At 42.2% G+C, this 25617-nt stretch overlaps 1 protein-coding gene across 4 annotated transcripts in view; it reads right to left on the bottom strand.

Moving 5' to 3' along the window:
- Positions 1-25617, bottom strand: part of LOC126297852 (uncharacterized) — a 447299-nt gene that overhangs the window by 304112 nt on the left and 117570 nt on the right. For all 4 annotated transcript variants that reach the window (XM_049989115.1, XM_049989117.1, XM_049989116.1 and 1 more), the window contains exon 3: positions 17720-17776. In XM_049989115.1, coding sequence (XP_049845072.1) covers positions 17720-17776 — 57 coding nt within the window. The remainder of the gene's footprint in view (positions 1-17719; positions 17777-25617) is intronic.

Here is a 25617-nt window from a genome sequence, read left to right as displayed (position 1 = left end):
TTAGAACTACTTAAACCTAACTAACCTAAGAACATCACACACACCAATGACCGAGGCAGGACTCGAACCTGCGACCGTAGCAGTCGCGCGGTTCCAGACTGTAGCGCCCAGAACCGCTCGGCCAACACCGGCCGGCGCAGAATTTGTATTCAGTGGTCGAGTACGTTTCACACTATGTAATATTTCTGACTTGGCAGCCATTATATTCAGGTACAAGAAGCTCTTCTTAGAGCAATTGGGAAGGCAGCAGTGGTAATGTGGTGTGAGGTACCGATGACAGATGGTTTGTTAGATAGGGGTATCGTGAGAAAGCCCTCCGCGATTGGCTGCTGCGTTCGGAAGTTGTGCGTCAAAATGAGAATCTTCTGTTATTATTATTAGACAAACGAAACAGCGTATTTGCTTGTATTTCAAATCAAAGCATCTCTCAATAGCATGCGATCATTCCATTATTTCATTAGTATTAATAAGCAGCTGAATAATAAACAACTGCTAAACGAAAACGCAGACGAAGCACTAAGGTGATCTTCGGATCGCGCCTAACTTGGATGGCGGGCGAAGTGGTTCGGCTGTAGGATCAGAGCTGGTTCGGCAGTATCGGAGGACGGACATGTCTGCCATGATATTATTTAAGAATTAACTTGCAATGTTTAGTTTGTAAATGTGAGAGCTGTAATAACACAAATACTCCGGTCATTAATTTGTTGAGGAATTGAAATTATTTGTGACTCTAAGTGGAATTTAATTGTGCAGTATCGTGCTCTCCTAATAAAAAGCGAATGGCATCCCGTATAAACAAACTGATTGGAAATTTAATTATTTATAAAATAACAGTTTCTCGCTAAGAGTTTCTTACAGCCTCTAGATAACGAATCCACGAACTACGTGCCGTTTCCTGGGCAGGGGACAATAACCATAGAAGACTGCAGCTTCCACTCAGGGCGGTGGAAGCAAATAGGCACCTCGCGTGTACTGCAATCTTAGTGCAAATGAGATCAGTGACACGTCATGTGTGGTAACACAATGGAGGTATGAAGGAGAGAAGTTTTTTAATGAAGGGGTTTATCATACGGACATAATATCTCAGTCTCTCTCTCCCTGACACTCTCTCTTTTTCAACTTCCCGTAACTACTTTTTGCAGAACCTAACATAATGGTGACGTAATGGCGTTGTGAAGGCGAGCAGAAACGATTGTGAAGGCGAGCAGAAACGAAGCTGTCGATTTGTCGATCGCTATAGCGAGCTGACGTTCGTGGATGAGACAGGAGAATCTCACAGTTGTGGTTGACCAACATTCGAAATATTTGTGCCAATGAAGAATATGAATGTTACTGCTCATCGTTTCACTCGCAGCAATTTGTGCTGTCCTCTTAGGTTCCTGCCTATCCATGCACTCGGAAATCGCATCGTGTATTGTGTATCATGTTCCGGTTATCATTATTTATTCAAGAGTTATATCGCTACTGCGTTATTAACCGGCATTTAATGATAAGGGTGACATGTTTCTGATAAAATTTCAGTGCGCCATTGCTTTGAAATGGCTTACTCCGGCACATCTACTTCAAAGGAAACCAATAATCGAAATGCGCACAGTTTACAGAGGGTTCGTTCACACGCGCTCCCGAAAGCTGATAATTGAAAGCCCACAACTGACGTCAAGACTGCAAAACGTAGTGTGAAATCTACTCAATTCTGTATTGAGCGACTCCGGCGACAGCTCGAAACGACAGCGCCTGCCTGCTTCGCTCGCTGTGAGCGCCACTGCCGCCGAATGATGCCAACGGCACGCTGCCTCGCGCTCCCTCGCTCCAGCGGGGCTCACAATCGGTGAAAAGTTCCGCTTACCGACTAGGACAGTTCCGTCATTTGTATGATGAACGTGGCATGTTATCAGATTCGGCTTTGACTGCTATGTAATTGTAGTGCCCAGCCACCTTCGTTATACTTCTTGTGTAGTTGGTGTTTGTAATTAAGAGCCGGCCGGGGTGGACGAGCGGTTCTAGGCGCTACAGTCTGGAACCGCGCGACCGCTACGGTCGCAGGTTCGAATCCTCCCTCGGTCATGGATGTGTGTAATGTCCTTAGGTTAGTTAGGTTTAAGTAGTTCTAAGTTGTAGGGGACTGATGACCTTAGAAGTTAAGTCACATAGTGCTCAGAGCCATTTGAACCGTTTTGTAATTAAGAACTGTAGATACTACGCAAAGTAAATCGTAACAGGAAACATAGTGAAGCAGTATTGTATTTCTTGTTACGGTAGGCTATATGTGAAATTTGAGCACAATTAAATGAGGACATAGTCGAAAAGGTTACATTTCAAATACAGTTATTTGTTAATACTTCATGCGGAAGTCCGTGGCAGCTCGCAACCACAATTCGCAATTATCTCGCAAATGGCCCTTTGTGAAGAACACGTTAAGAATTTTGCTTTGGGCATTACTAAGCCCTGCTATCATAGCTATTTCCTTTTGCAAATTCCACGAAGATTCATATACTTTCATCTCTATATTTTTGTGTTCGTGACTTTGTTGAAAGTGGCCGGTATCTCATCCCCCTTTCGCAGTTTACTACTGGGCTAAGCGACTTAACTCTGTGACGGCCTCCCGTCGACGTCGGCTGTCAGCAGGCATTCACATTAACATAAAGAACCGACAATGTACAGATCGAACCGCTGCAGCCACCTAGACTGGCAGAGTGAATTTCTAACTCGTACACACTATGCCAACGAACGACAGCCAACCGCATCGTTGGCCGAGACTTGCTTATTGTGTAGAAGACACAAATCGGAGCGAACGAAGCGGTTGGCCTTGGCTGCGCTTCGGTCTGCTGGCGGTAAAATCTGTGTTGGCGCTTGGTTGGCCTTGGTACACGTCTTCTACTGTGGACGACGGGTCAAATATTCGTTGGGTCAGTAGCGATTTGCTGCGTCTCGAGGCCGGCTGTGAATTTGTTTTTCAGGACAGCCACAAGTCGCTCTCAGTATGCTTTGTTGACCGGTTTCGCTCTTTAATACAAGACCATCATCAGAAACTCTGAAATTTACAGTTTAAAGTACAGTAGTTGACTTGTGGCTGTCCTGCAAAACTTTATTTCAACAGTCGCTGTTTCCCTTTAGGGCAATTCGTGCTCTCGCTAAGGGCTGTATACATTGCATTTAAAAACACTGGAGTATGGAGTCGAATATGAAGAGAGCATTAAAGCTGACAATTTTATCTTGAACGGGAATATTTATGGGCCCCTACGAACTGCGATTATAAAAACGCAAAAGATTAGACCCTTGGAGGGAAATAACTCAGCTTATTAGAAAGTGATATGCACGATGTGGAAAAAAATTGAGTCTTTATTGACAACTTTTCGCCATGAATATCGAAGAGAAAGAAACAAAACTGGGAGTGACCATTAATATTTCTGCTGCAGGTGCAGCCATCCTAAATGAGGTGTCATCTTTGGAAATTTTTAGGGCACAATTCAATAACAATTCAAAATTGTAGGTTTCATTCGGATTAAAATATGAAATAGCCCACATTGCAATTCAGCTTTAAGGTCAGACAGTAATTTTGTCCCGCCACACTGCTCCATACTTTGTAATAGAGAGATTGCCCACCAACATCGTTTCTCCATTTTCCTTTTCTGAGGATCAGCTTCTTGTAGTAAAATAAACACTGCACCTGCGACGAGTGCTAAATCCTCTTCTTCCTTCATATAAATATCGTCCGGTGAAATTGTAATTCAGACGCAACTTTATTATAAACGGAAGTAACGTCGGAAAGTTGTCACATCTGCGATTCCACACGGCCGAATCCAAAAATGGCTCTGAGCACTATGGGGCTTAACAGCAATGGTCATCAGTCCCCTAGAACTTAGAACTGCTTTCACCTAACTAACCTAAGGACATCACACAACACCCAGTCATCACGAGGCAGAGAAAATCCCTGATCCCGCCAGGAATCGAACCCGGGAACCCGGGCGCGGAAAGCGAGAATGCTACCGCACGACCACGAGCTGCGGAGACGGCCGAATCCCTTAGCCCCAAGCCTTTCATTTAGTGTGGATGAGAAGCCGAACTCCAATGCATTGGTCACCAACGTTCGGCCGAATCCGGTCTCGGTAGTGCGTTGGCCTAGTGTGTACGCGTCTTAACTCTAACCTGTCTTTTGCTAGATACAGCAGAATATTCTAAATAATTATTTTTTATTAACTATGGCCTGCGCACATTATGACTTTAGCCGTTCCTTAAAACATGATGATGCCTTACAAATTATGAGCGTATTACACACGCTCAAACTCTCATATATATACACTATAAGTTTCTGAACTAGTGATTCGTCCAGCCGGTAAAAACTTAAAAATACAGCAAGCTCCCGATTATCCGAGTGCGGATTATCCGGTTTGTGTATTATCCCTGCTTTCTTCAGCGATTTTTGAAAAATTAAAAGCCAAGCCTGCAGTTTTATTATAACCACCAAATACTTTCGTTTTCCAATTTCATCTTCTACCCTTGTAGCACGCCCACGGGCCACATCCTGTCTATTTTTTTCTTTTTCCTTTAGCTAGTGGCCAACCCGTTGTTTCTGAAATTTAACAAGCGATGAAATGTGGCATGTAGCATTTTAGTAAATACTATAAAGAGCCAAAAAATGGTTCAAATGGCTCTGAGCACTATGGGACTTAACTTCTGAGGTCATCAGTCCCCTAGAACGTAGAACTGCTTAAACCTAACTAACCTAAGGACATCACACACATCCATGCCCAAGGCAGGATTCGAACCTGCGACCGTAGCGGTCGCGCGGTTCCAGACTGTAGCGCCTAGAACCGTTCGGCCACCACGGCCGGCTACGAAGAGCCGTTTCTAGTTGAAGAAACAAGTGTAATTTGTATTATAGCCGCCATAGGTATCTGTCCGTTATCCACTCAGTCTCAGTTCCGCGTTGAACCGGATAATTACGAGCTTTATTTATGTTTACATACTGACACATTATTTGTTGCTAATAGTGTCTTCATCCTTGTAGGTAGGTAGCAGTCCACAAAATGCTACATACGGCAGTAAATTACTTATCCCATGTTACCGCAGGGCGAGCTGTTGATGATGATTTCGGTATCCTCCTCTGCACCATAACCACGTAGGGGATTTATCAGTCCATTGTAGAAATTGAGGTGTGCTCGGAGCCTTCCGTGGTTTAAAGACGAGGCGAAATCGGATGACGAGGAACTTCCAGTGGTCCAGTTCAAGGTTGTGCAGGGATGTTGCGTACTATATCGGAATAACGTTGTTGAAGCTGCTGTTTTCAGTGTTCTGTTTAAAGAACGTGTGGATACTGATAGTAGCTTTTATGAAAAAGGGGTAGGGGTGGGTGTTGGAGAGCGACGACACTCAGCTCTTCTACATGCCGCTCGAGTAGCGGAGTTGGCGCGGGGGAACTAGTAGACTCTTCCTCGACTATTTCTGGGTGCAAATTTCACTGGGCGCAGTTTACGGGACACCGAAAGACTCGAAACCATCGATGAAGTAATGAGTCGTTTTGCCAGCGACTTCGCCACGAATCAGCCGTCTGTGTGGAGGTAAGCAGGCTCAAGCATCACAGTATTCACTTTAAAATTCGTAAATTCATGAGTCTATTCCTGTTTCATAACAATAATAATTGATTACATAACAGCGTAATAATGTGTAATTCTGTTAAGATTCATAGGATTGTGGGGGGACAGACATTTTGGTGTGCCGCGTTGAGTCTAGGCCTGTCGGGATTCACCTCGAGTAAAAAAGGGTGCGGAACATTTATATTTAATATGAAATGTAATTTTCTCAACATATTTACCTCACGCCCGTCTTAAATTAGTAATGTTATAAATCGTTTTATTAAACTTAATACAGTAGTATTAATTCAGTGTCAATTTCACCTCATACTCAAATCACGAGTGGCTTATATTATTAATATTAATAGTGTGTTCTATTAACTATTAAACTAATATTACTGGTTGATCGTAAAACGTTTTCTGATAAAGTGAATTTTTGTTTTTATTCCTTCTCCTTTGAAGCCCAAATTAAACACAACTCGATTTTTTCATGAAATCCGACAAAACGAGGTAGCAAAAATAAAAAAAAATCAAACTCGAAAATAAGTGCCGCCGCAATGCACATGTTGGTGGAACACCGTATCGAATGTTACAGAGCAAAAGATTTTTATTTCACATATGTTCATTTTCGAACTGACTGATTTTCTTTTTATTTCACAGTAAAGTTTTTTTAAGGCGTCTATTCTTTCATTTCCCGCTCTCTGTGAGTCTGAGGCCACACATCTTCGCTGATATGCGAATGATGAAAAAAACTGAGGTTTGTATGGCAGATCGTCCATGATTTAGGATGCAATAATTACGCTGAAATTAAGAAGGTAACTGAGAAGTGACAAAAATGGAGAATGGCACCAAACAAACCGAGATCAGATGTGCACTGAGTGCCAAAGTTACTGGAAACGTTACTTAACGATTTGGAAGATAAAGACGTCCTGTCGACAACGTGTCCACGCACCAGCGCAGTTAGGCGAGGCTCACGTTGAGGCGGGCGACCCATTCAAGGAGAAAACTGCAATCGCAAGCCAGATTGGAAGCTGCTAACCCAGCGGGCGCAGCTGTTAGTCCCAGATTACAGTGGAGGGGCGCGACAGAGAAGAGCGGAGTTTCACGTCTGGCAGCTGTCGCAGCGCTGCTTCGTGCCCAAGTATTACGGCGACAGAGAGCAGCGAGGCACATGCAGACTGGCGACTGAGGTCGGCAAACGTGTGAGCCAGCCCGCCGACCCGCAAACTTCCTCAAACGGTTTCATAGAAACAACTGAGTAAAAAAAATTGATTTTCGCGCATCTCATAGCTTTATTCGTCAGCTTCATCATGAACTGCCAATCATTTCTTTCATCGTCATAGTTATTGCGATATTTCGCGATGAAGTAAACTACTGAAAGAATTTCGGAAAGACAGCATTGAAAAATAGGAGTCGCCATGAATTTGCGTTTGGTGCATGTTAGACCCTATGTTTCTGCGTATGAAATGTAGGTAAAAAACTGAATTATTCTTTAAACTTAGAAGCTTACCGCCATCTATCACCAATCTCGAGAAAACGGATTGTATCTAAAGGGCTTCGTTCCGAACTCGCGCACCAGCGAAAAAGCTAGAATGAAATATTCGTAACATTTCTCGGATTTTGGCAAATGATTGTACGTAAATGGAGAGTACTTTGCCATATGATTAATAGGCGAAATTTTCATATCTAACAGATATTTAAGCAGCTACAATTTTTTTCGATGAAATGTAATTTTTAAGGGCAATCGAAAATTGTTACAGGTTGCTAGAAACCAGAACTAGTTTTCGAGGCATGGCTCTGACGTTCACAATAGGATTCACAACCGTTGTAAGAATTGCGGAATCAACCACCAAAGTGTTAGTGGGGTTGCCTCCAACCACTCCGCATGCCAGTGCCTTCTCAAGATGACTTCTTAAATACTGTAAATGGTTTATACAACGCACAGAACTTTCTAAAGCAATCGGTGATGATGACAGAAAATACATTCGTCTAAAACGCCCAGAAAATTCTGGTACAATGTCTTACAGGTATAAAAATTTCCGTTCAGTCGGACTGAAAGCAGTTGCAGAGCCTCTTGGGAAATTCATTATAACCGAAGTTGGAGACCAAGTGAGGTGGTGCACTCTTTCGGGAGGCGGACGGTTCAAAACAGTGTCCGGCCATCCACATTTGAGTTTTCTGCGATTTTCCTAAAACGTTTCACACAAATGCCACAATGGTTCTTGGAAAAGGGCACGGTCGTTTTCCTTCCCATCCTTTCGTAATCCGAGCTTGTGCTCCGTCCATAATTTTCCTTTCTTATTTTATGCAAGGGATTTTTGCTATACAACAGCTACAGCAAAACAGTCGTACGACTTCCTGCTTCACACCGCTCACAGCAGATAAGGGTGTAAGAATGTATTGTGGCTGAAGCTAAAATTGATGATAAGCAAATTGTTGCGTTCTTGCCACCCCACTTTTGATTAGCTTTCCCATACACTTCATTTGAAAACAACCATACACGTCACTTGAAAACAACGCTATTTACTGCACTATCACAATGGAAAAACTAGTTGTTTTAAGGTTATTATAGCGTCGCAGGATCACCTTAAGCCATACTGAATATTGTGACTGGGTATCACGAATCCCTTTCGTATACGCTTTATCAAGTCGTAATGAAAATTTACATTGCTACCTAAGGTTCAGAAGTAGGTTTAGTGTTTTATTTATGTACAGTAAAGGTATTCACCTCACTTATTTAAATTTGAATAAGTTCACTGTTTTTGTTCTGCTGTGTACTTGTTATTTAATCTTAAATAAAATGTACCACTTCTTGAAATAAATGAAAATCAACTCAGTTCTTGAACCGTTTAAGGTATGGTAATTCCGTATTCCCCGAATTAATTGCATGAAAGCCCCACTAAACGACGTATAGTCTTCTTTTATAGCTATTTTAATTATAGAGATATACGTATAAACTCGCCTTTTTCAAATGGAACTGTAGTAATTTTTGCTGCTGTTGCCGTAGGTCTGAAGAGAAGAGTTCAACGACGGTTCAGTCTTTAGATTCAGATTAGTTGTTTCCGAGTAATTAAGATATTTAGAACTTAGGATTTACTTGTTTACATCATGAAACCTACTGCTGTCTCGTGCGGAATTATCACGTCTGGCTGACGGGCCTGACATATCTAAGAGTGTATTTGCAAATGCGGAATAGTGAAGAAGAGTTCTAAATTACACTGATACTAATCACACTTGGCTACCTGTGGTTTGAGCGACACATCAAAACTAGTTCGCCTCCCCATGGTGCACCCTGGATAACGCTGAATGAGCTAGCACAGGCAACTGGTCGTCAAACAAAGAGAAAACCTAATTAGAAAGATCGGACCTATCATCCGAATTTGTCGAGTACAGAAGGCATTAGCAGAGCTAAATGGCAATCAATACCTGTATAAGATCATTAATGAGAACGATACTGCGAGCGGTCTAAGGCAGTCATGGACTGTGCGGCTGGTCCCGGCGGAGGTTCGAGTCCGCCCTCGGGAATGGGTGTGTGTGTTTGTCATTAGGATAATTTAGGTTAAGTAGTGTGTAAGCTTAGGGACAAATGACCTTAGCAGTTAAGTCCCGTAAGACTTCACACACATTTTTGAAGAACGATACTGACGTCGTCGTAATTCAGGACACGTACGTTGGCAGCAAAGAACAAGTGAATCAGAGGGGATAGGTAAACTAGTTGGTGCCACTCTCCACCAATCATGGCACTGCCACTTGTGTACGAAACAACATAGAAGTTGCAGCTTTAGTAAATACCTCCTCAGCTGACATATATACAAAAGTCGGGGAAGTAATCATTAATAATTTTTATAAGCGACCAAATATTCCATGGCCCCAGCAATCCTTCAATCAATTCCTCATCCACGTATTTACTCGTAAGTTGGTAACTTCAACTGTCACCACGATCAGTGAAAATACAGATATATAGATATAAATAGCGAACAACAGTTAAACTGAACAAATGAAGATAACATGCACTTAAACTTTGATGTTAAATACCATGGAACTTTCGGTCAGCAGCTTGGGGAAGTTGCCCAAATTCTGTGTTTTGGAACAGCTGATATAGATTCTCCTCTGCCTGCCTCTCGCAAGGTTTTGATGGATTTCCCCCACTCTCAACACAGACCTGTAATCACTGGAATAAGTATCGCTATCCCATTCTTCTCTTCATGTTTCGGCGCATAGGAAACTTAAGAAAAGCAAACTGGAACAAATTTTTAGACATTCTTGATAAAACACTTGTTTGGATACGCTTGAAATATAACAACTAAAGATTTGTCGGAACCGTAATAAGTGCTGCTAAGAAAAATATTCCCCAGAGGCTACAGAAAAGAATTTCTTCCAGGGTGGAGTGAAACTACAGAATAACACAATCAACGATGCCTGGAGGGTGAAGATCGTAAAATCTGGATGAATTGTTACGCAATTTGGAGGCGGCTAAAAGGATGGAAACTGTTGAGCAAGTGAACTTTGCAACATCGAGTAGGAAGGCATGGTCGTTAATGCGTAAACAGGAAACAAATCCACCCACACTGGTTCAAATACCTCGCCTAATGTAATAGCTGACCATAAAATAAAAAGGTCCAAAATACCTCAGGTTCGCAGTCATACCATTCAGATTAAGCGGGATGTCAGTGCACTTAAAGAAACAGCAGCAGCAAAAACTTCATATTCAGATCCCTTCACAATAAGTGAAGTGAATAGAGCCATAAATGACAAAAATTATTGCCATTCTCAAGCCTTGTAAACATAATGATACACCTGAAAATTACCACCACATATCGCTACTTACGGTGATCTACAAACTGCTAGAGAGGATTCTGTATAACAGGATTGCTCTAAAAATACTGCACACTGTGACCGACCGGTGTCTGAGGAACAATGTATCCGTTAGGGAACTGCTGAACGACTTGCCACTCCACTTAGGCATGGATCCACCTGTTTGTTGGCAAGAAGCCAGCCGTTGTGGCCAAGCGGTTCTATGCGCTTCAGTCTGGAACCGCGCGACCGCTACGGTCGCAGGTTCGAATCCTGCCTCGGGCATGGATGTGTGTGATGTCCTTACGTTAGTTAAGTTTAAGTAGTTCTAAGTCCTAGGGGGATTGATGACCTCAGATGTTAAGTCCTATAGTGCTCAGAGCCATTTGAAATTGTGACTACTGTACCCCTTGAACAAGGTGGTTTCCGACCAGATAGAAGTTACGTCTATCAGGTTGTGGCTCTTAAAACACTCATTGAGGCGTGGTACCAAAGAAAATTCAAAGCCTCAGATGCATTTGTAGACCTTAAGGCAGCGTACGACACTGAAGACAGGATTTAATTCACAAATTATTATGTATTGTCGCGTGTAAATGACTGACAAAACTGATAATTGAAATGCTAACCGATAGACTATTCCACGTTTCTATGGAACACGCCACAAGCAAAAGAAACAAACTCAGTAATGGCTTTCCACATGGGTCAGTCCTGGGACCGCTGGTGTTTACCATGTATATCGCTGATATGCCCGAAAACACATCCTTAAAATTTGCATATACTGACGACTGGCACTGGCCACCCAGCATGAACGCACAGAGGAAACTGAAAGCACATTGACATACGATCTTACCATCATGACTAACTATTTCCGGAATTGGAGGCTATTTCTAAGCCCAACAGAGTCAGAAGTTACAAGCTTTCGCTTGAACAATAAAACTGCTAATAGATAGCTCGAGTAACAACCATTTACTCTCTCATAATATGACACCAGTGTATCTAGGAGTCACCTTGGACAGGACCCACAGTTACGTACAGCACTTGACAAAAACAGCAGTTAAACTTCGAACCAGATAAAACGTAATTCGAAAGCTATGTGGGCACAACTTGGGTTTCTACGGCATCTGCTCCGGAACTGGTCTACTCGGTGGCAGAATATTGTTCATCAGTATGGCTAAACGAAGAAAATAGACGTGAAATTGAATAGAACCAAGCGAATGATATCTGGATAGCAAGAATACATCCGTCCATTGGCTACCAATACTTACACATGTCCTACACCCCCTCACTTGCACTGACAGCATGCATTAGAGATTGCAGAAAAATACAAAACAAGCTAGCTTCCTATTCATTCTTTCTCTGAAGACGTAAATATCAACAGACTTCTATCAAGAAATCCTCAAACTGTTACGCTGTAGACCTGCAACAAGATGACTTTGACATGAGACAATGTTTGTTGTCTTAGTGAGAGGTAAAATTGCTTTACTGACATGTCCCAGAGAGATTCAGTACATATCCGAAAAACCTCACTGTTGGACTTCCAAGCAGATTGTGGACTGGGCTAAACAGGATATGAACGAACCAAGGAAGATATGCAGACTCCATGTATAAATTGCACATGGTTACTTCAGGTGAGTGTGACAGGGCTGTTGAAAGACAAACGATTCGAGGCTGTTGAAAGACAAACGATTCGACACATCGTCGGGGAATGCTCTGTCAGAAATAACCACGGCCAGATAGACAATTTCCTGAATTTGACCGATGTGGCCCTCGAATACATTAGTAATCAGGAAATGCACTGATCAGCCAGAATTTGATGACTACCTACCTAATAGCCGGTATGTCCACCTTCGGCACGGCTAACAGGAGTGACGCATCGTGGCATGGAAGCAATGAGGCCTTGGTAGGTCTCGCTGGAGGGAGTTAGCACCACACCTGTACACGTAAGTCATCTACTTACCCTAAATTCTCACTCCTCGCCTGGTGATGCTGCTATCGCTTGGACGGGTTTATGTCTATAATAGGTCGGTGATCATAATGTTCTGGTTGATCAGTGTATGTTTGTGATGTCTATCTTGTTAGGCACCAAGACTTCTGTGTCTTTATATGTATAGTTATATGTACTTTACTTGTTTATATGTACTTTACCGGTATGCTTCATAAATTCTGATATATGGCAGACGCTAAATAAATAGCAACTGGTAGACAAAGGATGTCGCATCTAAGGACAATTCACCAGTTAACAACTGTGTGCTCTTGTTTCTGCAACAGCCGTGAAAGATAGTTGAACGCTAAAAATGGAATGGATTTGTAAAACACATAGTTGAGGTATAGGAGCTATTGACAACTTCGCGTCATGAGTTTAATGCCAAGATATATATTCTAAACAGAAGCAGCAGCAGCAAAAAGGAAATCACAAAAGAATATGGTCAATAAACACTTCCTTAAAATTCTAATTTTGTCATAATGTGTTCGAAATGTCCACCGTCTACGGCCATACTCGTATCAGTCACTGGCGCAATCACTTCTAGACAGACTGAAGAGATTCCTTCGAGATCATTCCATATGCTGCAATAATGCAACGTTTTCAATGCCCTTGGGTCGTCGGAACTCGTGCACACTTCATTTTCAGTTTGCCTCAAAGAAACCCCAGAGGCGTCAAATCAAGCAGTCGTGCAGACCAACTGTTCTGTTCTTATTCCTGTACATATTCGTAAAGAAATAGCGTATCTAGTTCCCATTGCTTCCTGTACAACATTTATTTTTTGACTCGACACACGTGAACGACATAAACAAAATGAAAGCTATATCTCCTCTCTGAACTTTTGATACCACTATCGTGGCGATGTAAAACTTTCTTCCTTATCGGACGTGAGGTATTAATTTATTTGGGTATGAAATCACTAACTTCCGCATGAGGTCAGCAATGGGTTTTCTGTCCATTCGTAACTTGGCGTACTTCTACCCCACCGCTTTGTTTGGTCCACTCAGGTGAATTTCTCAATATATTACAGTATATTACCTTTAACAGGAAAGAGACACGTGGCAGCTGCCGACCTACATCTGTTCGGTGTTTGCAAATAGCCTCAGAGTTCCAGAAATTGCTATTCCATATCAATAACAGGTGTTGCATAGCTTCGTAGCCAACACTCCAGAGAACAGGTTAAAGTTGCTGTGTCTGGCGTTCCCAGGACACCTATACTTGAGTGCGTAGGTAAGCCTGCCATCCGGCTTCCCTGGGACGCGGCACAACACGCACAGTTCCCACTCTTTCGCCAGAGACCGTTATCCTGGGAGATATTTTCCTTGCAGCCAAGGTAGCAGGTTTCACGCATTCCCCACTCAACCAAAGAATAACCAGTATGCAGCTTACCGATATCTTCAGAATAAAGCTTCACTTTATGAGCCGTCACAAGCTAAGTTGATACCGATATATCTGCCTTTACTATAGCTATGAAATAAGACTGTGCGTCGTTTAGTGACGACTTTCTCACAAGCCATCTTGCGACGGGGCGGTAAATAAGAAGTGCGATTGAAGCGTTCTCACGAATGTGCATATACAAATGTTGGTTACAAATATTATTGCAAATTTTGGCTCTCGCGTAGGTCTCAGAGGATGATTTCCACACTTGGTGCATTAGTACACCAGCACATTAATTATACTTTTTGAATTAACTATTCACTCAGACATGAGTACAGTTTATGCTAGAGAACGAAAATTAGGCCATTATTGTAGCATAATAAGTTTTTCGCGACAGAGTTCAATCACTATTTATTGGCGTTGTTCTTTTCTTTCACACAATGAAATTAGCACTGGTGAGACGGTTTACAGTTTAACTTTAATAATAATTTGACTCTGAGCCCCCTGTAGCAGTAATGTAGGCTGCTATAAACGAAAAGTACTCATTCAGTTCGAACAGAACCACAAGTACCACTGTTCTCTTTGTTCTAACAGTTTTGACGCGAAATCACAGTTAGCACATGTTCACTTACGACAATGTATACCTCGTAAAAAGTACTCACACAAATAATCGTAGCACTTCCAGTTCACCAAATATATGCTTACACACTTGCACTATTAAACAATACTCTTTGTCTAAATAAATCGGTGCGAAAAATTCTTATTCAAATAACCACATGGGCCACCCAAAACTGGGGCTTGCTCGCCACCGACCCTCCCAAAACGACTGACCCCTGGCCAAGATGGCCGCTCGCTTATATAGGCTCGGATGTCCATCCCACTGGTTATTTAAGTAACAATCTCACCAGTTAGGGTTACAAATTTTGATACATACATCCCTCGACAGAAATAAGTACACCATCAGAACTGCGCAAAAAAGTACTTCTCATCTACTATTTTACATTAATTTATAGGATTATTCTACCGCCCGTAAATCAAGTTTCAGTTTTGGATAATTTCGCCACTTAGCGCAAATTTATTTGTTTACATGTGTGCTATTGACGTAATCTATAGCGAGCTACACACTGCGTTGCTCAAAATCTTCATATATATATAATAATTAATTAATTATGGGCGATAAATGTTAATAATAATTTGCAAAAATGAAAACTATTGCAAGTTAAGTGTATAGTATAACTTAACTAAATTAAAATACGTGTGATGTTACCAAAAATATTATATAGTGCCATTCTTTACGTCATAAATTTTCTATTGAATTTTATAAACAATTTTCCCTCAAACTTTGTTTATTGCTCTTTACGGGCTTAATTATTTATGAATCTTAACATATGACTACGGTACTCGATCCGCTATGAAGAAACGTTTTTAATGAGTGCTCGCCCATCCCTATAAGCTGTTATTTACTATTTTTATTAATCTTTCAGTATTCCTCATATTAACCGATTTGAGGTTACTATAACTTTTGCGTCTCGTGACTTGAAATAAAGATCGATCGACTATGCCACCGACTGTTAACAAATCTCGCGCGGGCGTGCCACGTGCTTCCGCGAATCGCGCACCATGTAGTGCGCTCTCTCTCCATAAAGCAATCCTTGAATTCTAGAAATATTCATCAAGTAAAGGGGTTTGTATCGTCACACCGTCAGGTGGCTTGCAGAGTATGGATGTAGATGTAACCAAAATTACTATATCTTAAACGACTCTGACAATATTTGAGGTGAACAGCTTGGATGAGTCACTCCACATGTGTCAGATATTGTCGCTATTGGTACGAGATTCACTCAACATAAAAACAACCAGAAAAAGTAAACGTGTGGCTAGCAGTCTTCTACTGATTCATGTTTAACCCTAGGACGCCTAAGAGGGGGGGGGGGGGGGTTCGTTGAACCCACAATTTTTTTATGTCCCCTGCTTTTGCCCAAGTAACTTTCATACTACATATTCCCTTTGAGTTATTGTTTGTTGACTATTTTATGAAACGTTAGTGTCAATATATTTTATAGAAAATTCCTGCTTTGAAAGAAAAAATAAATAAACTAATTACGGGTCCAACAAACCTCCCCCCCCCCCCCCCTCTTATGCTTCCATGATATAGAAAATTTCCCTTAGTAGGATTTCGTATTTTTCATCTCTACAACAATGCAAGTTAGTTTCTTGTTGGTTGGTATTCTTGATATTTACAACAATCGGTTTACTTTCAGACAAAGTGATTGTTGATGTCAGTCAGCTGTTATTTATCTTGTAAACTGCAGTTCCCTACTGTTCACACCCAGACTTAGAAATGGCTAAAAGAATACGTGACTCTTTAGAAAGTGTTCTGAATGAAATTTTAGATGCAGATTCTGAGTCGGGGAGTGAATGTGAATATGAGGATGGTGTTATGGAGTATGATTCAGATCGGGAAGGTGATGTGGATGTTAGAGAAGATGAAGATACCTAATGGGTCGGCCAGTTTACAAGGGTATTATGTTAAGAGAACGTTTCAAAGAAATTATTGCGATCATAGGGTTTGATGTCAAAAGTACCCGCCAGCTAAGAAGGGAAGCAGACAAGTTCACAGCAATTCCTGATGTTTTCAACAAAGTGAATGATAGGTTTCCACTACTGTATAAACCAGGGGTCCACATCACCATTGGCGAGATGCTCAGCTTGTTTAGAGGGCGCTGCCCCTTCAAAGTATTTATGAAGGATAAACCGGGCAAGTATGGCATCCATGATGTCGGATGCAGTTGACAGATACTTCTTGAATATTTGTCGAAAGAAGAACGGGGTTCAGCAGCTGTCGTCAAACGTCTGGTAGCACCCGTGAAAAATACTGGTCGAAATATTACTACAGACCGATATTAAACATCGGTGGACTTGGCGGAAGAGTTATACCAAAACTACAAAGTTACTACAGTAGGAACTCTCCAGTCAAACAGGAAGCATATTCCAGACATAATGAAGAACACGTCAAATCGAGAGCTATATTCATCAATGTTCTTGTTCACAGACCCATTAACAGGTAAGCCTCCAGTAACTTTGGTGTCTTACACAGCAAAAACGAAACCAAGTAAAAACTTACTGATGTCAACAATGCACCAAGATAAAGGCACTGTTGGAGGAGAGAAGAATAAAACCGAGATAAATGCATATTATAATTCCACTAAAGGTGAAATTGATACCATTGATCAAATGGCGCATATGTACACCTGCAAGAGGGAACAAAGAGATGGCCTCTATCTGTATTTTACTCTCTCAACAACATTTGTGCTACCAATGTAACCACCATATTCATCCAACAACATCCAAGATGGAACGAAAAGAAACACAACAAACGGAAACTTTATCTTCTGTAAGCTGGGATGGATATAGTGAAATTACAGGTAGAAGAAAGAAGTGCCAATCCAAGAGGGTTGTCTAACCAAATTGTTCAATCAGTGGAGACTATTCTACAAAAGAAAATCAATGTAGTGACAACAGAAGCACGTCAGCCTCCTGCAGGGAAAGGTCGGTGCCATATTTGTGTAAGAGAACCTAAAACAAAGAAGCAGAAGTACAACAATCTAAGTAAACCAAAACAGTATTATGTGTAACGCACATTCAGAAAAAATTGTGAAGTGTCTCTCTTGCCTTGAAGTTGAGGACTCAGAGTAGTCTATTGTATATGAACACATCTGTATTTTGTATTGTAATATGTCATTTTTTTATTCACTCAATCCAATATTTATAACAATTAACAACATTTATAAACCGATGCCTTAGTTAAAATACATAAACCATTTTGAAAGTTGTAATTTTTCGTCAGAAAACTTATTTAATACCTGTGTGGTCAGCGAACCCCCCTTAGGCAGGCATCCAAGTTAGAAAAAAAGGCTTGGGCGTCCTAGGGTTAAGACATCTGCTGTAGTCTGTCTCTAGATCATAATTTGTTTAATGACACTCTAAGGCAGCTTACCTTGACAGCTAATATGCTTCCTTGCCGATCTGCCTGATGCGCACCCGGAGGAGGGAGCTATAAAAAGAACAAATATTCTATAATACAGTACGAAAATCGGTTGTATACAAACTAAGAGCTATGTACACTGCATTTTAGAAACGGTATTCAGGTGAAACACTTTAATCAAGGTATGTTCAAGCTGTTCTCTTAGTGTAATTCTTCTCTTAGTGTTTAGTGAAGTCTGGAACAAAGGCGTAGGCGCTGCTTTACAAGCATTGTTCAAAATCTCAATCACACCTCAAGTATTGTCCAAAATGTTGACCACTATGACCACAGCAAAGTGTATAGCCGATATGAAATGGTAGCGCCAGTGGTATTTTAAAAATTACAATGCAATGTTACTTCTGACATGCATGTATGTCCGAAGGAACAGCGACTGCAGCGGCTCCAGTCGTCAAGAAATACAGAAAATGTACTCGCAGTTGCATGCATGTCCGAAGGAACATTGCATCGTGTTTATTAATGATAACACAGGCACGACTATTCCGTATTTATTCGCCAACACCAGGCTCTCGACTCTCAATATGTCCTTCCCACACGAGAAAATACGTAACGTACGAAAGCAGGTTGTGACACATGGACGATGACTTATGGAAGTTTAGGTCTGGGCGTGATTCGTGCTCGGATGGCCGAAGAGGTTAAGGCAACCACTAACGTAAAGCGGAAAATCCAAGTTCGCTTCCCCATCCGGTATAAATTTCCATTGTCATTCTAATATACAACCCAACGTGACGTTCCCAATAAGTCTTGTAGGATCAAGAATTCCAGGATTTTGGCACGGGACCACCACAACCAGTCCACTGTTGTACAAGCTCTACATCAATTTTGTTCATAACATCGACTGCAAAGGCTCCCGGCACCCCGTAACTTCAGACAACACAAGCTGACGAATTTTCGGCGGAACATATTCTAGGGACTGTGGAGAACATGTTCTTGGAACGATTTTTACACAACTCAGTTCAGTATATCTGTAACCAATCACATAACCGTTGACTCAATCGCCCCACATATACGTGTGTGTCTTCGTCATCTCATACATGGCTATTTCTATTGTTGCACATGCTTTATCTCGTAAAATGCTCTCGTCATTGAATAATACGAGAGTGGAAAATAACGGTTGTCTGCAAGTTTCTGAAGAAACCAATTTGCAAAACTCCACTCGCTATTGGAAATCAGCGGATGCAATGATTGCACCTTCTGTGTATGGCAGAGGTACAGTTGTTGTTCACGTAAGAGTCTCTTAACAGATGTTTAACTTCTGTTCAGAGCTAATGCGTCGTGACGACTGCTTACGGCAAAATTGTTATCAATCAGGAGTGACGCATTCTCTACTGGATTCCGGAGTTCTGGCATAGCTCGCATTCCCTGTATCTTCTGTTCTAACACGGAACGATCGGGTTTCTCGTAGGTACCTATGTGCAGATTGAAATGGTCTGTGATGTCGTTCCAGTCGCCGCGGAAACAGTTCGTCACAGTGCCGTTAATAGGGGGAGCCCTGTGAGAGAACGGAAACACTGGGATGTTCTCCTCATTTAAACAAACTGCTCGCTTCTCTGTGGCTTTTACATAAACCAAAAGGCTGACAGGTTACTTTAACCTAATATATGGCCCATAACTGTCATCTTAATTACCATATTGTACTAACCAAAACCGTCGTCTCCCCCTCCTGCACTTCTGTAGAGCAATCCTAGTGGTGGGATTTGACACTCCCTCTCTCCCCAACCACCGCCATATGGTGGTCATGGGCTTAGCATTGGTGCTCTGTCCCATTGGTCGATCAACTCCATGAACATCTGCAGCAGCAAATTCAGGTGATAGTTGCAATTTTGGTTTCGCAGTGTGCAACACTATGCGCCCAATGTTGTTTTCTGCAAGTATGGCAATGTATGACGATGCCGTTTACAACTTTGGAGCAATTTATTACTATTTCATATATTTTCTCCCACTTTTAAAGATTGACATCCTGAAAAACACTTAAATATAGACGCGCGATCTAGGGCGCCTTGTCCCGTTTCGCGCGGCTCCCCCCGTCGGAGGTTAGAGTCCTCCCTCGGGCATAGGTATGTGTGTCGCCCTTATTAGCGTAAGTTATTTTGTTAGATTAAGTAGTTCATAATCCTAGGGACCGATGACCTCAGAAGTTTGGTCCCATAGGAACTACCACCACCACTTAAATATATCAGACTTCATTAGCTATACAATTTTCACAATGTGAACAGATATACCGATATTCCACGTTAAACAGTAATTAACACAGTGCGAAATTTTAACAAATACACTGATATCTTATGTTAAATAATTAGCACACTGCTACAAATAGGCTCTCTCTATATACGAAGTTTATGTTTCACTGTAAGGAACTCGTCCTTGCATTATTAGTGGTTTAAAACCAATGACGTCACTATCAGGTCGCCTATGATGAGTCTAACACCATCAAATTAGTTGTGGACCTGTAAATAATGGCAGGAAATCGAATTATGTGCGTTAAAAATCTCTAAATGACACTACTAGGGATACGATTGTAATGGTAGAGGCTTTTACATTATTTGAAATAAGCAAAAAAGTCTTGCATACTGTGTCAACACCGGCCATATGGGCTGTCAGGGAACTTTTGCTCACACCAGACAATTTTATCAGCACTAGTGACACCTATCTTTTGTGGTCAAACAGCTGTCACAACTGCTGGTAGTGTATATGTGTAATTACAAAACCTATATTTAAACAAACACCACAATGAGTAGTGGCACCCTGTCCTCCGAAAAGTAACGCGTCGCTTCGCATTGACAACAAATGTCGTTGCGATGTTCTCCATCCGGGCTCAAAAAAAAAAAAAAGAAAAATATCTGCACACCTCCGCAGTGCTATGCTCCTTCTGACTACCGCTCCGTGTGCTCTAGTGTGCGTTTTTACGCGCACTATGGTGGAGGTGGATAAACAGGAATATGCTCTCATCGCACGACCACCCAGTACAATGTTCCTCTGTTTCGGTTCATCATGCAGCCTGCAGTGTCCAGCCAGTGCCACCTGTGTTAATACACGCACTAACAATTTATGTAACTTGTCTGCTAGTCATGGGGGGTATTTCCAGAAATGAGACGCCCTGACATATTTTCTCCGTAGCAAGCCCTGTACAGTACACAATTTTACGTCGTCTGTACTATATTTAAACGATAAATGATGGCTACCCAAAGTCATTACAGTAGTGCACTGCACACAGCCAGGGACGCTTTGCTTAAGGCCATAGGTCGCTGATAGACACGCTGTGTTTTTCCCAAGCGTCAAAAAAAAGTTATTTTATAAACAAGTGCATTAGTTACATTTCGCATCAACTTAAAACGTCTCTATTAAAGAATAAATATGGGAAGTCTTCTCCCACTTGTATCGTAATTCCGTTCAGCATTATGTTCACTGACTCTTAGAATTGACATTTCAATTATGGGGGACAGGTTTACAACGTTCAAATACCATAATGTTAACACTACTGGAGCGATCAGAGATAAAATGTGACATAAAATTTGTAGGTGTAGTCAGTTCAAACAAACACTGCTGATCGTATCTATAATGCGCCGCGCAGTGTTGGTGGAAATCATCGGTCTGTTTCCCGTTATGGACGTAATGATTTTCACGAGCCCATTCGACTGTGCAGTCCTAAATTAGTCTTGTTCGATATTCGTCCGCCGCGCGGAATTAGCCGAGCGGTCTTGGCGCTGCAGTCATGGACTGTGCGGCTGGTCCCGGCGGAGGTTCGAGTCCTCCCTCGGGCATGGGTGTGTGTGTTGCCCTTAGGACAATTTAGGTTAAGTAGTATGTAAGCTTAGGGACTGATGACCTTAGCAGTTCAGTCCCATAAGATTTCACACACAAATTTTTTTTTTTTATATTCGTCCAATCGGTATGTGTTAACAGGGACATTAAAAACACGAAGAATAGTCAATACTCCAGAAGAGCAAAGCGCAGCACACCTTAATGTAATGTCTCCATGTCGCTCCATGTCGGCTAATTACCAAATGAGAATGAATGCGTAACACAGATTTACGCCATCCCATTAACATACATGCTATCTGATCAAGGGTATCTAGACACCTACTAGTGGACATTAGTATTGAGTGTGTTTTCCAGTTGAAACACATACCATATTTAAAAAATAATATATTTCTCACAACATACTTCATCCGTTTCCTGAAAGAGTAAACCACTCCTTGATACGCAGTGCTTCTCTTGTGGCGTCTACCGCTGGAGTTCGTTGAACGTATTGGACCAGTAAAAAAGCCCATTACAAAACGCATCACTCTCTTGACATTTCCTATAAATCTGAACTGGTAAGGGTCCCTCACTGACGAGTAATATTTAGAAATCGGTCAAATAAGTGTTTTGTAAAACCGCCTCTTCTGCGGATAAGACGGCCCTTCGGCAAAGCATCTGTTTGTCCTAGTATATGCTATATGTAATCACTGCACCTCAAGATGGCTCCGGATGCTTACTTCCAGATATTTTACAGCTGCTACTGTTTCTAGTGACTTACAATCAATAGTGTAATGGACCAGAAGTGGGTCTCTTCGCCTATTTAGGTGCAGTAGTTACACTTATTTACGTTCAACTCCTACTGCCATTCTCTGCACCAGCCGTTAATCGTTTGCAAATGGGTAGACCCTACTTGTGTTGCAGCCATCCTATACGCTTATATCTAAACACGTACTCCACAAGCCACGGTGCAATAGTTGGGCGGAGGGAAGGAGGAGGGTTGGAGACATCGTAGCTGTATTACATGATTGTCTTACCTCCGCAAAAGCCATAATCTCCCTTTCCTTCGCCGGATATAGTATTGTAATGGCGAAAATGTAGACAGGGTCGGCAACTTCGGAAGTACTCGGTACAGTGTGACATTTCATTTAGCAGTGCAGATCGGCATTTTTCGGTCGGCATGACATTCATCAGTTCCGTACGATCAATGCCAGTACTCTTATCCTGGGAGGCAGTCTAGCGACCTTTCGTCTGCAAGCCTTGAGAAATGAATGGGAGTGGCAGAAGAGAAGGATGAGAATTCTCAATACCTATAATGGATAAGATACAGCAAATTTGCAGGCATGGAGCATGTGACGAAACTGGTGGTACAAATAGTGCATTTTCTGCAGTCAGGCGCATTATTACACTGTCAGCTGCAACAGCGTTCGATGGAACTGAACAAAGAGTTTAGAGACTTTATACATTACTGCAAAGTACGTCGATTGAGTCAAGAGACGCGTCTGGAACGATTTATCGATTTAGAACCCGTTATTGTTTAAGTTATGAAGGTAAACGCAAAGCAGGAACTAAAATCAGAACATCCGGAACGGATTGTGGACCTCGCATTTTACACGGTGTAGTCATATTAACGTGGCCACTTGTCATAAGCCTGAATAACCATCTTTTGCAGCGGGGTACGCTACGACACGTGCAGGAAGAGAATCAGTGATGTTCGGGAAAGTACCAACAGGGATGTGGAGCCATGCCGAATCCAGTGCAATAGCTAATTTCTTCGTTGAGGATCTATGGTGCGAACAGTCCGATCGAAGTGGTCCCACAGATTCTCGATTGGGTTTCAATCCGGTCAGTTTGGTGACCAGGGGAGTACAATAAACTCATACTGAGGTTCTTTGAACTACGTACGTACACTGCGAGCTGTGTGACACGTTAGATGCCATCGTGACGAGGAAAAATAAACCGCATTTGAGTGTGGACATTGTACCAAGTTTAGTCATACTTGCGTTGATCCATTGTGCCTTCTAGAATAACACCAAGGGAGTGCCACGAAAACATTCCCCAGTGTATAACTCTCCCTCTCCGGCATGGAGCCTTCGGACGATTGGTGCAAGGTGTTTGCTTTCAGAAGCTTCATGCCGTATACAGCATAAAACGTGATTCAACTGAGATGGCCACCTGTCAACACTCAGCGGATGTCCAGTTGAGGTGGTGATTCCAGCCTTCGTTGCGATTAACAGCAGTCAGCATGTGTGTATGAACCAGGTGCCAGCTGTGGAGGCCCATATGCAGCGACGTTCGCTGATCTGCCGTTGATGAGACACTGCTGGTAACCCCTTGGTTCACCTGGACAGTCAATTGCTCACCAGTTGCACATCTGTTCGCTCGCACACATCTCTATAGCCGTCGTTCACCCCCCTGTCATTTACGGCCCGTGGTGCGCCACAGTTACCTCGGCGACAATTTTGGAAATGGCCATTTTGCCATGCACGGTACAGTTTCCAGACTTAGCCGTTTCGGCAATGTTTGGACCCTTGGCCCGAAAGCCAATGATCAAGCCCTTTTAGACGTTAGATAAATCGCTCCGTTTCCGCATTAAGACAATGTCTGCGCTGTTTCGCGCGTCCACCGACAGCTTTATACACCCTCCAATGTTAGTGCTGCCGCCTGCCGTCTGTGAGTGGTTACTGACATTGGCGTCGAATAGGCGGTGGCCGCATTAATGTGACTGGACCGTATAAGTGTACGCTGTCCACAGTACGATGTTGCAAGTAGAGAACAAATGATTTTTGGTTTTATGCGGTTGCGCACTGTGAAAGAGGAATATTTTGACAAAAAACACCGTCCATTTTTCTAAATGGCTCTGAGCACAATGGGACTCAACATCTGAGGTCATCAGTTCCCTAGACTTAGAAATACTTAAACCCAAGGACATCGCACACATCCATGCTCGAGGCAGGATTCGAACCTGCGACCATAGCAGCAGCGCGGTTCCAGACTGGAGCACATAGAACCGCCCATTTTTCTAAGCTCAGTGGCATAAGAAAAGGCGAGTTTTTTAAGAATTCATCGTGCCGCTGAAAGAATTAGTTTGCCATATCGGCTGAAAGCGACCTTGTGCATATGCACATAGAACTGATTGATATTCAATGTTAACTCCCATTTAAAGGCATGCCTCTACGTTAAAATCGTCCAGGTGTTCTTCGTTGTTTCCCTCTGGAATAGTTTCCACTTCTCGATATGTGGTTGCAAACGTGATAGAATATTTCGGTCAACATATGTGCATGTAAAGATCTTTTCTGTTATGAAACTAAATAAGTCATGATTACGTGGCTAACTGAGAGACGAAAAGCTGCGATATTGTCTACATCTGTCGGTATGTCGACAGTTTCTACAAGATAAAAACTTCATATGTTTTCAGCTAGCCAGAGGTAATCAAGCAACAGTGAAAACTTGTTTTGTTGTGATCTGTGTTGTCCCGAAATATAAAGCATGTAACGAAGCCGCATACCATATTCCCCGAGTGGCTGCTTTGCTATTTAAATGCAGCACTGTTGCCATTTCTCCTCCTTCCTCCTCTCGCCGCTCAGACAGTATGGCACCAAACTGTGGGAGCGTGCAGCAAAGCCAGAGGGCTCTGCACGAATGCAGAATTGTTGGCCATCCCTGATAGAGGGGAAGGTAGTGTAATAGTTCTCCAGAGCATTGATCAAATAAGCCATGCTGCTGCACCCTTAACCCTTCGGTGGGCACGCCTGCGGCAGATATCCGCAAGATTTAGTTTTCCGTTAGTATCACAGATAGCGTTACAGTTGCGTCCACGTCTAGATACGTATTTGTTGTTCTCAACGGATGTCACGCGCTATTCATGCTTTCAGCAGTTTGGTCGCTATTCTTGTTTGAAACGTGAGTGTTGTATTTGCGGTCTGTTTGGCGCTACGCGCCTTGTGATGTAAGTATTTTCTATACTTGTGTTTTTCTTTCGCTTCAAGACAATCTTTCTTTTATATTAGTATATAATGAATATTCGAATCGAATCAAAGTTCCCATATACAATTTTCATTACTTTTACAAAAACATGTTTTTCATTGGGTCTCATAAAAGCATGGAAATGGACA

This window comes from Schistocerca gregaria, chromosome X (genome assembly GCF_023897955.1).
Source record: "Schistocerca gregaria isolate iqSchGreg1 chromosome X, iqSchGreg1.2, whole genome shotgun sequence".
Taxonomy (NCBI): Eukaryota; Metazoa; Arthropoda; class Insecta; order Orthoptera; family Acrididae; genus Schistocerca; species Schistocerca gregaria.
Note: the sequence above shows the minus strand (reverse complement) of the source record. Positions and strands in the feature narration are given on the sequence as shown.